The 18,925-nt window shown below is 39.0% G+C and overlaps 1 protein-coding gene across 4 annotated transcripts in view; it reads right to left on the minus strand.

The window, feature by feature from the left end:
- Positions 1-18,697, minus strand: part of LOC100692941 (corticotropin-releasing factor receptor 2) — a 36,068-nt gene extending 17,371 nt beyond the window's left edge. For 3 of the 4 annotated variants that reach the window (XR_002056991.2, XR_003215025.1, XM_025900598.1), the window contains exons 1-3: positions 18,457-18,697; positions 18,206-18,325; positions 903-988 (exon numbers count right to left, since the gene is read on the minus strand). Coding sequence is in view for 1 of the 4 variants with exons in the window: in XM_025900598.1 (XP_025756383.1) it covers positions 903-988; positions 18,206-18,325; positions 18,457-18,664 (414 nt within the window). In the remaining 3 variants the exon portion in view is untranslated. Of the gene's footprint in view, positions 1-902; positions 989-18,205; positions 18,326-18,456 lie in introns of those variants that run through there. The other variant, XM_025900599.1, reaches the window with a different exon arrangement.
- Between the last annotated feature and the right edge of the window lie 228 nt (positions 18,698-18,925).

The following is an 18,925-nucleotide window of genomic DNA, read 5'->3' on the forward strand; positions in this document are numbered from 1 at the left end:
CTTCTTTAATGTTACAGCTGGATAATAGAAACAAAGACAAAGCAATGTATAAACACAGTGGAAGAACCTATCTAGTGCATGCAGTTTAACAACAAGAGTGCCTTTCCCTGCAAATTTTTAATGTTAATACATGTTCAGTGCACTAATGGGTCGTCACAAGTAATTACATGCTTAGGTCGTGACAACAGTAGAGGAACCAAGAGGCAGTGGCATGCAGAGTGCATTCAAAGCCAAGCTTTTATATTACTGATGCAAATAATCACTCATCTTTAATGAAGCAGTTAGTAAAGTATTCTATGCTTGAATGAAAATAGGGTTTTTTTGTCTTTTAAACTGTTCCATTCTCAAACATTATTGAGAGACCTAATGATCCCAACATTGGTGGAGCAAATACGTTTCCCTTAGGCTGCAGTTAAATAACTTTAGTCCGAGATTTTTGAATTAATGGCAAGAGAATGATAACAAGAACATCATTTGTATGAGAGGGCTGTCTCTGCAGCGTTTCAGCTGCTTCTCTATCTAGGCTTCATTGTACTGAGGTTTAACTATGATTATAAAAAGCAAATGTCATTGACATACTTCAGTCTTGGCTTAAAATTATCTAAGAATATAGAGCAAGACACAGAATCAGAGCCACAGTACGAGGTAATCGGGCCAAAACTTGCTACATACAGTGCATCGCTCTTGCAGTTTGTCCTCCGGCTTTGTTTACAAAGACACAGACAAAACTGCACAAAAAGAACATGTTTTGAAGTGGGTTTTTTTTAACAGCACCATATCATAAAGGGACATACGGTTCTGTTTGGTTCATTTTCATTGTTACATCTGATTGCAATTTTTCTGACGATGATCGGTGTTTATCTGAAGGACTGCAGGATTCGCTCCCGTGTCACCACACCTACCTTCTCCTCCAAAATGGGTTCACAGTTGGAGTAATTACTCTTCAGCGCCCATGTTCCGTTATCCATACATTCCCTGTAAGCGCTCCCTGCAAGAAAAGAAAAGAAAAGGTAAAGCTTTGGCATTATCGCAAACATATTGTTTTAAAATGCACGTTGCGCTATAAAGATAAATACAGATCTCACGTATTCATTATTCCAAAGCACTGTAATCAGCTAAGTCAAGTGCAGGCATAAACCAGTGATTTGCTGTTACAGTAGTGTTTTCCAAGTAGGTAAGCTAAACCATCCTTGTAATTTCTTCAGAGCTCAGTTCAAAGTTGAGCACTACTATCCGTCTGACTCTCACTCAGAAGACCAATTTAGCAATACAAATTTTTATTCATGGGAGAGAAATGCAAAGCCTCTTACTCTGTCAGTTTATTTGCATATCTCTAAAAACCCGCTTCCCATAATCAACTTTGAACTGCATTTTTCGTTTTGAAGTTCTTCCTTGTGTAATCAGTGGGCTCTTGTTATCTCTTTAACACTAAAATGTATAGAGGGCAGGGGGGAACACAGCAGCATGTTTCTGCCTTTGTATTATTATGATGACCAATTAAAGTAATCATTTAATCCACTTTTTTCCTTTATTTAACTAATTTGTGCAGTTTTCAAAATCCATGCAATCATTAATTTAACTTATTATCCTGCAAGGTTTCCTGACAATAAGCATTGTTGAATGAATAAATGTATTCCTCTGGACGTTTTGAAAACTGCATTGGTTTTTTTCCCTGGGGATTATTGTTATAGAAAAATGATATCATACCCAACTGTAAACTGTAACATTCACATTAACCCATCTTAATTCAAACATTCTTGTCAACAACAAAACAGAAAGCGAGGACAACGTCCACCTCAGAAGTGCCTACAGCGATTTTTGAAGCAGTGGCGGGAACAGAGTAATATCCTTTGCATTCAATTTAATGTTATATAATGTGACAGTTTTGCTGTTTGACAGCAGAGACCACAAAACTGCTTGTGGCAGCTACACAAGACAAGGAGAAATAAGATTTAAAATGAGCTTGGTTTAAGCTCTTCACTTGACTGATGGCGACACGTCGTGACTGCAGAATGTTTTGTGCTCTTCATGAGGGAAAATCCTAATTCTCAGCCATGTGAGAGGGATCGACTTGTGCAGGCATAGTGGCAATTCAGTGAAACCAATAAAACAACTGACTCTGTGGTATACGACACCGTGAATTAGTTGGTTTTTTTAAATATTCCAAAACCATATTCATCGTGTGAAAACTGCCTCGGTGTGTTTATTGATCAAGTGCCATGTGGCATTCAGCAAAGTCCCGATGCATTTAAGTCTCCATTTCTGCAGGGTTTAAAGTTCGATTCAAACAAATGAGAGATCCTGGATTTTTTTTTTTTTTTTTTTAATTTGTTGTTTTTACAAGCAGTGAAGACGTCAAGGATCTCCAACAGGAGCATTACTTCAACAGATTGCATTCATTTGGAGGCAACATGCTTAAAATAGCTGAAAAGGATCATTTTAGTAGGGAGAAATGGAAGATGATAGCAGCTTAAACTGAACTGCAGAATTAGAAATGTCAGGTGTGGTCGTGCTCGTCTTGCACTCGGAGCCATGTAGCAATCATAAGGTCAATGGTTCAGTTTTCCACCTTGGCATCCAGTGGTGGGTGTGATAGTCCCTTTAAAGGCATAGAAAAGAGTGCAATGTGAATGTGGCTTGTAGTGTAGAAAAACCACTATTTTGAATTAAATACTGATTAAATGCTGCATCGCCACATTTCTGTCCAGGGACAACTTATGAAGCACAACGCCAAGATATTTTAAAAACATGCCGAGACTTTGATGTGTAGTGTAGTGTCACCGTAACCACTTCACTCATTACTTGCAGCTTGCAAACTGCCTTACTGAGCTAGTGCAATGGTTCTCAGGGAAGCAAATTTAAGCTTGTTGAATTAACAAAACTAGAACAGCAAATTATTTTTATTTTAATCTGTGGCTGCTACTGAGCAGCAAATAAATAAGGTATTAAAAACATTTTCTCACATTTATTACAAAAGAAGAGTAATCACAGGTGTCTCAGTTTAGGCAAATAAAGCTAAAAGTCAGTATGATGGCATTAACAGGATGATTGCATTGCTTAAATGTATTAACAGCCAAAATTCCTCCAGGCACTTTTGATTCATTATTTTTAATCTGTGTGAAAACACATATTTTAAAATCTCATTAACTTAATATCCATATTAATAGGAAGTGACACCTTCAAGTAAGCTAAGCTATTATTATAGCTAAAGCACAAAGTACTTTCCAGTTACTTTCCAAGTATCCTACTGTGTTTGCGAATCAAGCAGCGAAGGTGAAGAAAGAGAGGAAGGGGAGCAGGTTGTGGATTTCTCCCTGTGAGCTACACCACTGAGGCAGGACTAATTCAAAGCACTGGTGCAGGGAGAGCACATTTCTGACAAACCATCTGTGCAGTGGGCATGATGAGGCTTTTTTCTTCATATTATCCTTACAGGGTATTATATTCACGCAGTTTTTAAAAAAATCTCTAAATGACTCATTCTGCTAGTTTGGGAGGAGGATTAAAAGCTTCCATGTGAGGTGCTAACAATGCTGTAAGCGACTTAACACTGACCACACTCCACTGGGGTAAAGACGCACAAGAAGATGGAAGAAACGTGCAACTTCCAACTGATGTAGTCTTTGCCAACAAAGCCCACCTCTTCAGCTAGCCACTCTGCCAGTTCTCATTCTTGGAGGCATGCAAACAAACACTGTACGGCTGTTCAAAGATTAGAAAAACTGGAAGCTCTAAATGAGGAAAAGAGCTTTTAAATTTAGTGTGGCTTGGTTGTTCATGCATAAATGTTCAGACAGATGATTAAAAACACTAAATATTGCTTGATCTTGATTGAAACTGTAAAATAAATTTGGGGAAAAAAACACCTAATCCAAAGAACAAATCAGTGCCTTTTCACTTCAGCTAAACTTGACCTGTTTCTTTTATCTGTGGGCTGTGCTGTCAGCTGTGCTACACCAACTGTGAAGCTACAATAAACAGGAATATTTCACTTAATGTTTGCACAAGGCTGTGGTGTTTGATTGCTCTGACCTCCTCTTATCCCAGGTGGTTGGGTTAAAAAAGAAAAGAAAAACTTGACATGACTTTTACGCCTCCTCAAAAGACCAAGCCGCTCTTTATAGGCTATCAAAAATTACCCACTTTTTTTCTACTGTTTTGAGAAATAGTCACTAAATCTGAGGTTTTTTTATGTGGATAAGTTTCAAAATATAGTGAAGTTGAAAGGCTAAGATATCTAAAAACTGAGTGAAAGCATCACATTAAAGCCATGCACCTGAGCCAGTTACAGCAGCTTTTACTTCGAGCCATATGAAATTTGATTTCATGAGCTGAGTAGATGGAATAAACTAGGCCATACAATAACATGGGAATCTCATAGCTCATTGCACTTTGATATTTTATTCAAGCAGCAGGAACTAGAGCAAAGCTGCCATATTACAGACATCTACGTCAGAGAACAAGCAAGGACATAAAGTCAAGAGGATTAAAGAAAATGAATGAATTATTTACCAGCCAATTAGTCCAATGAATAATTTTGAGGAAACGGTGGTCCCAGTTTAATGTTTATACTAAACTGTGGCCACTATGGGCCTCTGCAAGACGTATATGTGTATATACGTCTTACTTAGTTTTGAAAAAGAAGAACTCGGGTGAGAAAAAAGGGCTCATTCTGTTGCATTTATCTTTTAAAATCTGCCCGGTCTTGGTGGTGACTCACTCTTACTAGTATTACTAGGTGGCAAAACTCAATTCTAAATTACATTCAGTTAACTAAGGTTTTTTCTTAAGTACATACAGTACTTCACAGATTTATTAGCCCACCACTCAGTGTAAGGTTCATGCCACAGCAGCCCTAAATGAACTGTACTGGTATTTAACAGTTAATCCAGCAGTATGTGCAAGCTCTTTAATCAAAATGATGTTTTTAGTGCTAAATTATTATCATTGCTATTATCAATGATTTTTCAAATTCCCCATTTTTTTTAAAAGCAGGGAAAAATAGTAAAACCTATTATTATACTTTAGTTAAGATGACAAATTACATTCATTTGCTTGCATTTCTAAACAGAAAAAAACGGTCTTAGTGTTCCACTATTATGATTAATTAATTTCTGACTTCTCGGATAAATTCAGTGTGCCGGCTCAAGTTTGGGTAGAAAGACATTAATTCAGTTTGTTAATTGCCTGATAAATAATTTGAGAGATTTCTAAAATATTTGTGCTTCCTTATTTTTATGACAGGTGGCCTAATAAATTCATTAAGTACTGTAAGTCTCGTCGTTTTGAAAAAGAAACTCTGGCTGGAACAAAAGGGTGACATCGCTCATTCTGTTGCTTTGGATTTTCAAAATCCTGCTGAATAAACCGCTTCTTTGCATCTACGCTTTGTGGTTCAGCAGCGATACGATGCATTACTCTAAAATGTGTTTATCTCTTATGCAACTCAAAGTTCTGTTTCACTCACTCACTCTTACTAGAGTTGCATTGGGAAACTTACTTTCTGAACTACATGACTGATTTCATTCAGTTAGTTGAGGTTTTTGTTAAATTCACGTAGAGCTTAGCAATTTTATTAGACCACCACCCAATGTACGGTTTACGCCGCAGCTGACCTCAATTAACAGCACTGATAATTACAAAAATCCTTATTTTATGTGTCTGTAAAAGTTGATCCTCCAGCATGTGTGAGCTCTATCTAACACAACTACTGCTCTTGCTTACTGAAAGTCATGTATTGCAGTATCTTAATTTGTCATGCTGTCTTTGTACCCATTGCTTTCCCCCCATGTGTCCTTTTCTTTCTCCGCTCTTCTTTTTGACTCGTGTTTTATTTTCCATCTCTGCTGTGTTGCATCTGTGTTTGTGAGTGGTTTATGCGGCGCCCTCCATCTCCCACTCTCCTGGATCCACTCCAATCAGTGTGCACACCTGTGGTTCAAGCGCTCAATTTTGTGCAGTATGCCCTTGTCTGCAGTCATTGCTCGCTAGAGCTTTCTGACTGCTGCTGTGGTAGTTATGCTATGCTGTACTCTGCGTATGTCTTTTGGTCGGAACTAATTGAACTCTGTGATGGTTAGACTTACAAACGCATTCCCTGCCTGCCCACCCAAGCTTCCGCTCGTCAGTTCATCTACAGAGACGGAGGAGTGACGGGAGAGTCACCTGCCCACTCTCACTCAGGCTGCCACACCACACACTCTCTGCCGCTGGCATCAGTCCTCCGTCTGCTTCTCTGCTCTCTGAGCCTGCTCGCTCCTTCTACTTGAGTATTCACTCTAAAAGCTTGTTTTGAGTCACTGCCAACCTGAGTATGTTCGTCCAGCCTTTTGGTTCCAGAAATTCTTATCATCTTAATGCTTGGACACAGGTTTATCGCTGGATCTGTGGGGTTCTTTCTCTAATATTGTAAGCTTTACAAGGAGATGGCTTTAAACAGATGCTATATAACTGCAAAAATGACTTCATAGTATTATTTTTATATGTATTTACACTATTTGTCTGGAGCTGTTTTATAATGTGAGTTTTTGGGTTGCTTTTTTTAACATTGTCAGGACGGTTTCCTTTTTTGGGATAGCATCACATGTTCTTTTTTTATGTGTCAGCGACTGACCTAGCCCTTTTTCTCTTGCAAATGAGTCCGTTTCAAAGGGCATTTTTTTTCCCTTTTGATCACATGTCTCCCACAAGGAGTTGGCCTAAATGGTATGTCAGCCCAAAACACACAGAGAATACACTTGTGATTGACTTGTGCTGATGAAAGCAGGAAGCAAGCATTCTCCGCCTTAAAAAAGTAATTATTTTTATTTAAAAAAATATTTCACTGCCTCCAGCTTCCCAAAGATTTATGTTTGACCCAGATCACCGGTGGTTCAGATCATAAAATGTCTCCAGTGAGCCCAACCCGTCAACACTGACATGTCAACACAGCTGCATTAAAATGCAGCTGTTCCGAAGCCCTTCATTGACCTCAGTTTGATCAAAGACAACGTGGCAGCTAAACAACTTTCCAAAAACCTACTGTCTCGTCCTTGTCACATTAACTCTGTTATACATTTTGTCAGAGGTGCTGATCCTTTTCAAACCAAAACAGTCTCTGGCTCTCTGGCATTATCAGCACACTCTGAGGCTGGATTACCTGAAATAAATCTCTGGGTGATTCATTCTGCGACATTACTAAAAGCCCAGACGTTGTTAGATCAAAGTCAAGCATACATCACAAAGGATTTAAACTCATTTCGCAGACAAGCCCTTTTGGTGCCATTAAGCACTGAGCTTTTTTGTGTTTTCACATGCATTTATGTCTACCAGTAGTCAACACCTTAGTGCAAGGCCTGTCACCAGCTTCATAAAAAGCAGTGTTTGCTTTCAAGTATTATATCATAAGATCCTTCTTTTACCAAACAAATAAATTAGATGTTGCCACTAATAAAATGAAAAATAAATGCAAACTTTTAAAGTTTATAAATCAAACACCCATTTAGCAGACTGCGGTGAATATCTCTGTTTTATAATCAGACTCGTGTGAAATCTACGCACACTCATGACTTCTATAAAGGGAACAGCCCAAGGGAAGCAGTAGCTCATGCACAGTTGTGCTGCACACAGGCTTGTGCAGAAATGTTCCTGACATATTTCTGCTGACAAAATTAGTCATCCATTTTTACTGTACAACAGATCTTATAGCTTAAATGCAATATAGATCTTGAGACCACAGCCACCATGGATAAGAAAAATGTCTTGTGTAAATATGTACTAAAGCCATTAACACATGGATGTTTAAATTTAGCGCAGGGAATCTGTCTGAGTCGAAAATCCCACTGTAGCCTCTGTGTTTTCTCAGAGCGACTTTAAGCCTTAGTGTCATGCTCTTCCTCCTACAGCTGACAATTGAGATGGCAGCTGGAGATGTGGCTGTAGAAACGCTTCACTAGGTTTACAGAGAGAAAACTCTCAGAAAGACCCAGCCGTAGAGCAGCCTCATGGGCCACCTAACCACACAAGCACTGGTCGACCCCCACTGAGCTAATCAACAAAAGACATATGGGGCTACTCTAAAAGCTTTGGCAACAAGAAATGCTCACCCAAACAGCAGCTGGCTTACTTTGATGTCTTTATTCTGCATCCATGCTGAATACACAGAGCAGGAACGTCTTTCTTTAAAAGTTCACTTGCAAAAATCAAATTTGAGTTTCTTAAAGTTCGACTTCATTTAGTAAAAAGCCAACGTTTGGGCAATGATTTGTCATAAAACAACGTTTTCTGATTATTCTATATAGGCAATAAAGTCTCATTTACAATTTATACAGTTTATACACTTATTTGAAAAAAAAACACACACTGAAATCAGTCTATAAAACCCTTCACTGCTCATTGTACCAAAAACAAAAAAGTCAGATTTGCTTTGCATCTTAGATAGATGTGGGTTGGATACATCATGAAATAATCACTAAATACTAAAAGTCTGTACAGAACATGTTTATAACAAATTGCCTCACTTCAATCCAGAAATTCTATGAATTCAAAGGATATTTAAAGGAATTTAAAGGAAAATCTTGGTCTCAAACACGCTCATTCTAGTATATCATGACTTTTACAGTGTTCTCATACATATATAATTACTTTAATGTGTAATTACTCACTCCATTAGTACATTACCTATAATAGAATCAAAACGTATATGCATGTACAGTACTCATGTCTTCATATTCTGTCAGAAAAAGCAGGAATTAAGGTGAAATGATTTATTGAAACATGTGTGTGTCCTTGGAAATACAGTATGTACGGCATAAATAGAGTTTGTACAATTCCAGCAAGCTCAAAAGTGAATATTTTTGTATGAACAGGTGGTCATACCAAAAAAAAATGACTTTCAAGTATTCTTCAGCACAGCCTGAACTCTCTTAGGCAGATTTCTTGTAATTTCTTTAAGTAGTCTGAAGGAATAGTTTCTCCGGGTTTCTAAAGGACATTCAAAGCTCTTCTTTGGATCTTGGCTGCCTTTTGTTCTGTTCTCTGTCACGATGATCCCACACTGTTTCAGCAATGTGAAGATCTGGGCTCTCGGTAGGCTAATCCACGAGTAACAGAAGTTCCATTGTGTGTGCCTGTGTTTTTCTATCCAGGTATGCTTTTACTGCACTGGCAGTGTGTTTGCCATCATTTCTGTACTGTGGGCTCAAGGCTTTTGCACTTTACTGTATATTTCATCTTGAAGAAACAGAAATATGCAAACAGAAAAAATGACATTTATTAATTTTTTTATCGAAAGGTTGGTCAGTCTCCTTCTTTAGTCCAGACAGAATTTTAAAATATATTTCATGTATTGCTCTGTTTTTTCAGCCCCACCCAGATACAATGAATAATGATGCTGGTGATACAGTCGTCTGAGTTTACATTTATGAACATTTGTAGGTTAATATTAGCTTTTACCATTAAGCCTTTTTGTGCCTAATAACAGGCTTACGCAGCCTATGAACGCTCAGTGAAAGAAATGGTCTGTTTTCTGAGCAAGCTTATAAAGTTTCTGCATGACGAACAGCTCATTTAGTTTTAAGGCGAAACAAATCAAAGACCTTGGAGTAAGTAATAGCAGGCAACTGAAGGTTACTGAGCACTTCTGTAAGGTTCATCATGTCGAACAAGCCTATTGTACACAGTACTGACAAGCTGAAGAATGAATCCCTTATGAAGGGAGGAAGAGAGGATCTATGACTGCCACTCTACTTCACTTTAGACGCTTCAATGAATTTCAGAAATGAGCTAATGAGAATGATCACATCGGTGCATACTGAATGTGGTGAGTATTAAGTCTAACTTGTTTATTCCCCGTACCATATGTTCTTTTCAAATGTGCTCAGTGCTTGGGATCATTTTTTCAGTCCGACTTTAAAGTTTAAAGAAGCGGCTTTTCTCAGTTGAACATGAGAGAAGAGGACAGATTTTGTTTAATTTTCACACACACACCAGGAGGGAGACAGAGCGCCTACAACCATTACCATTCCTTCAAGTGAAGATTTTCGTTTGTTTGTTTTGCTTCATAACTGAATATACAGATTTGGAAGGTTAAGGGAAGAGAAAAAAAAAAGGACGCGTCTGACCACTTCTGTTTGAGAACATGTCAAAGGCTGGTGAGCGTTATTATTCGTGGCTGTTTATTGCTGGGAAAAGGGCAAAGCTAATCAGTTCAACATCAGAAGACTGAGGAAACCAGCAAATACTCACATCTGAGAAGTGGAGACCAGAGAGGTTTTGCTAGAGTGCTAGAATTTGACGATAAGTAAGTAATAAAGTAAGCACAATCAACTTTCAGCTTTCATAAAATCACGAGTAGTAGCTTCACTGGGCATGCCTTATAAGTACCACACAATGAACATTTGCTATGAAGGAGAGATTGGGTAGGGTTGTCAGAGTGTCTCCTCTTGTTTAGCAAGGACGACTGAACCGCTTAAAAAGCCTTGAGTAATGACCACTGAAGCAGACAAGCCAGCAGAGCCCAAGGAAGAGATACTGGGTAATCTTTTACTCACAGCTGTGGCTCTTAAGCTTTCCTGCTTCTCTCCATGCCCTCTTGACATATTAGCTATAACTGCAAATGCAAACATTTTTGTGCCTGTTTGCTGTCAAACTTTCAACCCTCAGCAGCTGCACTGAAGCCAGCTGGTGAGAGAAAATTAGCGAAAAGCCACGTACTAAGACTGCGTCCCTCAGGGAAACAGATACGGCATGAGGAGGATAGTGAGAACATTACCCCACAGTACAAAAATGAAAAGTATGCAAGTATGGCCACATTTTATAGCAACCTTACCAAAGTCTTGTTTATAGCTGCTCAGTGAAATAACAAAAATGACTTTTCAGTCTGACCTTTGCCACAATCGAGTCTTGGTCCTTTAGTCTTTGAGCTTTAGCTCTTCAGTCTCTGTTTTCCACACGCAAAATTGTGCACAGAACAGTCACAACATTAAAATCACTGACAGGTGAATTAAATCCCATTTATAATCTTGTTACAGTGCAGTGTTCTGGTTGTTGACATTCATCAGCAAGCGAAACACTGATGCGGACCAAGCACCCGCACCAAACCCTGCAACACCGCTCCCTGACAGAAGGTGCTTTCCCACTGCACACCACAATTTGCAAAAACTAATTAGGACTGCCTCAAGAAGCAAAACAAAGAGCTCAAGGCATTTACTCAGAAATTTCCGTTATGATGAAGCCTGCAAACTACACGACTGTTATGGCAAAAACCACGACAGTTGCTTTGGTCAATACTAAAATCAGAGGTATTTAACATCATTACACACAGGCTACCTCACATTAATAATCAGTGGAAGGTAAAATTGTAATTCAAATGAAAATTTGATTAATTGCACAGCCATAAATAGGACCAGAAGGATCTGCTGCCAGCATGTAGCACTGACAGGTAACAGCTGTTTCAGCCAGGTGTGGGTGTATCTGCTTTAATGTTGAGGCTGATTTTGTATAAAATCCAACATGTTTTGGAGGAAACACTGTTGCTCTTGGTCCCACAATACAGTGTTTACCATTTTGAAATATTAAACTTGGATTAAGATTATATATACTGGGCTCAATATAGAACAAGTCTATGATGTCACATGAATAATGTCGTTTTCACTGTTTCATTATTTTTATTTTGTTTTTTGTTGTTTTTTTTGTAAAAAAATTAACCAAATGTTTTGATTTGTGGGGAGAAAACAAAAAAATATTCCAGTCAAGCCATAAGATTTTCACGCTTCAGTATGAAGCATTTAAAAAAAGATAAAGGTATTTATGAACCTTAGTCATATATGAATCAAAGGTGTAAACATATGGTATATACCCACCTCAGTGCTGGGGGATTTAACATCGAGGAAATTTGTAAAAAAAGCCCTAGATATGAAATATGTGACCGATTTTCCTTTGATGTATTCAGCAGAGTGCTGCACACTTCTCTTTGATTTCAGACATATGGTCATTTTCTCACTTTGGACAGCAACGGTAAAATAAGAATCCAAAACTGAACATCCCTGATACCCCAGTAGCTAGTTATTCTTGCACGGCTCAAAATAGTAAGTAACGAACAAAAGCTGGCTCGCAATTCAGAGTGTGATGACAGTTATGAACAACAGGGAGATGCATCTCCAGGAGGAGACAGTAAGAAGGATGCAAGGTTAACTGACAATTTTTCATGGGTGGCAGCTGCACTGCAGGAGTCTCAGTGGTATACCACTGAGAAAACTGTTACCTCTGTTAACAGGTACTGAGATTTTAAGACTTTTTTAACAAGAAAGCCGGTCCATCGTCTGAGTTTGGATGTGTGAAAACGCCACTTTGAGATAGAGTGGGGAAGATGAGGGTGGAAAATTAATTTGAGGCATCTATCGAGACACAAGTGCAACACTAAAACGAATGCAGTTTTCAGGAGATATGGATGTAAATGTGTCATTTGGTCTGAAATGATAAGATGAAAATGTTTGGAAGGAGGACCTGGATTTACGAGTGAACACAGAAGTAGGAATGAAAAGAAAATAAACCATAATAAATAATCATGACATGCTTTGCAGATATTTGTATTATTTGGTAGCTTCAAAATGTCTCCGGTACTTTAGTGTGTCATCTGTGGTGTGGGAGCCAGTGGTGAGTGCAGCCAGCGGAGGCTGGTGCTGATTGGACCCCCTCTGGGACTTGGTGTGCAATGGCTAGTGAAATGTTTGCAACACATACTGTCCTGAATTTGCTGATTGAACCTCTTACTCAGTCTCACCGTGGAGAAGGGGATCAAAGGTTTCAAAGGGCTAGATTCGCAGTAGGAGAGGTATTTTGCAGAGACCTGTGGTGCCGTCATCAGATTGAGCAAAGAAAAAATAACACAAGTTGTGGCAGCCGCATGTGCATGTTTCTCGGCATGAGAAAATGCACATGAGATAGATTGCATCAGTAAGTTAAGTGTCACAAATAAGACATTTTGTGATTTGGGAACACCTAAACAAGGGAATGCAACAATGAGCGTTGACTGTCCACATGTAATTTTCTGCAATTTCTTCCCACAGCTTTACGAGGTAGGGAAACGAGTTTCATATTAATCCTCCTCTGTGTAGGGACATGACAGCTCACAGACAAGAAGATGCAAAACAGCCACTATAGTCATTTAAACTGTCATTAAACTTCAGCGAGTCATTTGGTCATGCTGTGCAGTGAGTAAGCTTTTGACAAATAAGGCAGGATTTCTTTCACACATTCCTAGTCACACAACCGGTCCTCCTGAGAATCTGCTCTACATTTTAAGACTTGTGCTCATGGGTCCGTCTGCCACCATAGGCTCTTAAACAATTTTTAATAGGGAACATCTACAAAAAAAAAACTGTGCTAATACCAGTTTCATAATTAATAACAATGCCTGTCTATGTTTATCCACAACCTTATATTAGTGTCATGTTTGCCTCCAGAAGACGAGGTACAGAATTAGCTGTGATTTAAAATAAAGAGACAAGCTGTATCCCCCAACATGCAACACTACATCAGCTTCACTCTCTCCGCTGTCAGCCTGAACCAGATACACGGAGCAGCACTGATATGTCTCACACTTTATTAATCCTGATAAGAGAATCAATAGAGCTCTATTGTAGAAACAGCTGCCCTGATTTTGATTTGTGTTGACTAGGATGGTACATTATGTGCTAACAGGATGTCGCCTATGTGAGAATGAACACACATCACTGGGAGGAGGTGAATTTTCAAGAACAATAGGAGTGATTCACTGAATAATTAAAGTTATGCTCTGGGTGAACAGACAAAGCATACAGGTCACATATTTTTTATTTATCTTCCAAAACTAATACTTCAGCACTGGTGCCACTCTCCAATACTGCTTTGGACAGCTTGTTTTGCCTGAGGCTTGATAGAGAGCACATCATATAGTAGTTAGAAAGCAGACCGTATCTAACAACTGTGGCCCGACGGTGGCGATTTTCACTTCATGTAAACCAGAGGAACGAATAAATGCGCTGCAAGAAAAAAAAACATGAACAGAGGAAAGTTTAAAAATGCATAAATGCTCTTAAGTCACTCTGCGCAGACATTAATATTTATACAAGCCAGATGAAATGGAAAAGAATTTATAGCTACTTACCTGAACTGCCCCGTTAAGCCTCTTAAACTTCTAATTTTTGTAAAAGAATCGCAACATTTTTACTTTACACTTGCTCAGCTGCTCATTTGAAAGCACCACAGAAAACCTACACGGTTTCAAGCAAGATGTGGCATTTATATCTTGCACTGTTCAACAACTGGGAGTGCAAAGCGCAAGGGATTCGCCTTAAAATATCCTGGGTCATTCATTTCTAATATGCAGGCTTGTACAGAAGCATGAAATATCTGGCTCTATGCTGGGCAAACGGCTGTTGTTAGGCATGTGGTCGAAGTGATTGGCTTAGAAGCGCATCTTGTTTGGCTTCAGTTTGCAAATTGCTGTGCTGCAGTTTCACACAGAGTTAATTTTTTTGCATTGTTTTAATTAACACCTGCTCATGGGATGTTAGGGCCTACTTCTATTCTTAGTCTGACCTATTTTGTGGTTTAAAATTTGTATTTTTTTTTTCCTGAATGCAAATGAGGGCTGCTAATGTGACCTAGGAGGATCAGAATAATCACCTACATTGTCTCTGGTGTCACTTCACTTTGCTGTGAAAACACGCTGAATCCTGTGGTTAAGCTATCAGTTGTGAAGAGTTTTGTAATGGCCTCCCTGCTGTGTCGAACCACAATCTATTAAATATTCTGCTTTGGCTTCTTTAATAGTCTGACTTAAAACATTGCATTTATTGTTGCATGTTTCACATCCTAAAAAACTGAAACTCTATTTCCTGATATGACAGGGAGAAGAAAAAAGATTTGTTTACATAGCTAAGATAATCCAAGCATTTCAAAGCTTATTAGCTGCACATGTCACATGTCAGATCTGTGTTAAAAATATAACAATCCATGTAATTATAAATGTTGGTGACAGCGAAAGAATAAAACCTGTAATCTCTGCTGTCACAAGAACCAATCCCTGTAATTAACTTACTCATCAACTTTTTCACGCGAGGGCGAAAAATCTGTCACCTCTTCTATCTAATTTCTGAACTGCACATATGTTTGAGACAAACATTCAAACAATATTTTATTTACTGTTTGATTGCTGTATTCATTCACTCCTGGGTGATGCAGGAAACGGCAGCTGTACAGTTCTTTGTACTTCTCCTATTGTCTAACGGGAAACTCTTCACACAGGTCAGCCAGTATATTACAGCCTCAATATCTAAACCTGAGCCTGATAAAAATGTAATATTGACTCACTAGGGTGCTATCAAGTAAACCTTCCTTGGACAAGGTGCCTCAATATATGCTTTTCACACCGGTGGATCAAACCAACAGCCGTGTTCAGCTAATACTAAGAGCAAAGTTGAATCAGAGGTGATCAGACAGCAGTTGATTGTGGGTGTATATCAGAGGTTTGGTGGGTAATGACACTACACCTGAGTCTATTACAGAGATAACAGTAGTGTTAAATGAAAAATCCAGATTTGGACACTCTGGACACTCACACTTGGTGCAGGTCAGTTATTTTGTGAAATGAATGGTGTTGTTTTCTCGGCAACAAGTTCATCAGCCTTATGACTAACACAGGAGTTACATAAGGTGACAGTGCTGGGGTGGCGGAGTTGTGATATGCTGTTCTCAGCTCTTAGCTAAACTGTTGGCTGACACAGATTAGTTTGGAAACTGCTCAGCCTGTCAAGCCAGCAGATTAAAACCATCCTCTTAGCGTATTGTTGAAATCAGAAGCAAAGTGAAAAGTATTATTCTGAAACCTCACACCCACCCTCCCCCCAAAGAAATTGACCAGATAAGTCATTTCTGCAAGCTCTTATGAACTAGAGTTGCATTTTGGAGCCTACAGGAGCTGTGTTAATATCTGAGTGATCCAGGGTGACACCCAGGACACGCAGGTAGGGATGGGGGTGGGCGCCTAAAAATTGTATCATGATATTTCAAAGACATCTTCAAGAATTATGATGATGTAGAAAAATAATCCTGAACAATGTTTTATCTGAGATTGCAGGTTGCCGGCAGCACTGTTTATTTGTGCAAACAAAATAATGGACATTTTCAGTCCTTCATTTCCAATGAGCTGCTGTCATCGATGACAGATGATCTCATTCAAAGTGTGATTCTACTGAAACAAGGTGCCCCCAGCAGCAGAAATATCACAGTGCAATAGTAGTGACACAGCATTATATTCAGTGATGCAGCATAAGACAAATGTAAGTGTAAAAGGAGCCTGGTTAGTGTTTTCAGTGGAAATGTTGGTGTTCTGCATTTGGATTGTGGGGATACACAGTAATTTGATACTTTTAAGTAATTATTAAAGTAACTTAACCTTGTAACTCATCAGCAACCAGCAGAATAAAACTGAAGCTGAAAACATTTTCTACCTGGGATGTTGTTACTTGGGTCAAGCCATTTGCTTAATGTCCTGTTTTTCCACCATTTCAATTGACGTTATATTATTACATATACTTGCCCAAAAAATATGAAGCAGCACTGGTAACTTCTGCCATTTGTGCTTCCTGTCATAGGGAGTGAGATTCGCGAGTGCTCCAATGATGCTCAGTTATACCATTTTTGGGTCTCCTTGCAGTTCATGGTGTGTTTTCACCTGAAGTAATGAAAAATACTTTTCTAAGTATTGTGTTTTGTTGGAAGATGTTCAAATATCTCCCTTTTTACTAAATGTCTGGGCGTGTCTTGTTGTTTTGCGCAATAAGGAATATGCACAATAACCATTGCTATAGAAGTGATATCACAATATGACACTTTTTTTCACATAAAACTTTTCTTATGACAGACAATATTGTATGATACAGCCCAAGTGGAAGGTGTCCATAGAGTCCATTGTTTGGTCACACCAGACAAATCTCAAACCCCAGTCTCACTGTTAGAAGTCGAGCATGTGAATATTGACTTTGGCAGTTGTTTTAACTAGAAAAACATCAATACTTATTTTAGGCTTATTGTAGGAACACATACATAGCTTGAATAGGATTGCAGGAACAAATGAATAACATGACTGTTTAGCTGGAGGACTGTTAAGCTAAACTTATTGGACACAACAGCAGAGCTAACTGATTACAACTTTATTAAGACTTGGTAACAGTATGAAACCAATTCAAAGACACACACCTTGAAAACTCAAAGCTTTAATTCATATGGGAGTGTCATTAAGTCAGTATATTGATTGTTACTGGATTTGTCAATATATTTAACAGTGAATAAAGACATTTGAATGTTGACTCATTTTGTATGAATGACCTAACAGTCTCTCTAAATGGAGATTTACACAGACACATAAAAAACCTGGTTAAGATAAGGAGATTATTAAAGAAAGCGGCCTAGTCCAATGTTTAGTAGACCCATCCATCCACCGCAACCTCCTCCCATGGAAGCTTTCATTGTTTCATATCCTCTCTTATTCTGGACACTAGAGGGTGCTGCTATGATAACAGTAATAACAATAGTTCTAATGGGCAGTCAGTCTCAATTTTACAGCAGATCACCTCACTCTCTCTCGCTCTCTCTCCTTGCTGATACTGGAATACCAGTGCGATGCCAATTTGTCCAGCTGTCTATTGGAACAAACAAAATTCCCACTCCAGTAAAATCAGACCAAGAGATGCCTCACATACATGTAAGTAGCTTACAGAAGCAGAGATTTGAGCGATTTTAGGTGTATTTGCCCTTTAAGTGAAAAGCACACACGCACATTCTTAAGCAGCTGTTCCTGTAACAGGAGGTTTAATAATGATCACTGATTCACTGTCTATGCCGCTTTACTTGTGAACAGAAGGGGGGTACTAATAATAAGCCTTTGGAAAAATTACCCAATTAGGGTAGAAATGAAAATTCATAAGACGGTGGGCTAAATGAGAGATCATTAAGCTGCTGGATTTGTTTGTTATTGCTTATAGTAACGGGCGGTTGTTTGCAGCACAAATCTTCTTTTTTTTCATGAAGTCTTGCTGTAATTAACGCACTTGCTGATGTTGCGCTCATTTGCTTTGCGCTATTTCTTTTTCCACAACTGACTAAACAATTTTCCACAAAATGCTCCACAGTTTCCCACACAATGACACGTTAAGGAACTTTTTTCCACGATGGAAAGACTTACTCGTTGTGTTGTACTTCACCCCATTAATGTACTCAGGGCAAGGTCTTTCTACAATCCTGCCAGTGCTGCTCCGCGGCCAGCAGGTTCCAATCTCATCGGTTGTGGCATTGCAATATAAACCTTTTAGGGGTGAAACATAATAAAATAAAATAAAATAAAAAATAAAGGTCGACGCTTAGCTTTCTATTTTTAAGATGTAACAGCAAAACATCTCAATACTGAGGAAGGAGAATGGAGCAATTCCGTCTTACCATCAGTGCTCAGCAATGGCAATGAAGCATTTTCCAAAAAAGTGTCCTGGAAAGCCTCTATTAAACTACAATTTAGGTCCCCGAGCTCTCCAAATATGATCTCATAAATAGTAGCATCCATAGTGCGAGCCGCCACTTCTGGTCTGAATAATGTGCAAGTCCGAGAGGAGATAGGCACACTGCCGTGCCCAGCCGTGTTCGTGGGCATGTGAATCGGTGCAACCGTAATGACAAGTAGAGAGCCCGGCGCTCCTTCTGGGGAGCGCGCGCCTGGCCAATCAGAGCCGCGGATCCGCTCATCCCTCCACGTGAAAGACAGCCGTCACACCGCACTGACCGGATCATGAGCCTTGTTACTCTGACATTTCACACCTGCTACCCACCTGTCATGTTTATTTATGAGGAAAAAGTCGCTGCGTTTGAAATGCAAAGGAGCGTGTGTGGGAGCGATTTAGAATGAAATGTGCAG

This window comes from Oreochromis niloticus, linkage group LG18 (genome assembly GCF_001858045.2).
Source record: "Oreochromis niloticus isolate F11D_XX linkage group LG18, O_niloticus_UMD_NMBU, whole genome shotgun sequence".
NCBI classification, from domain to species: Eukaryota; Metazoa; Chordata; class Actinopteri; order Cichliformes; family Cichlidae; genus Oreochromis; species Oreochromis niloticus.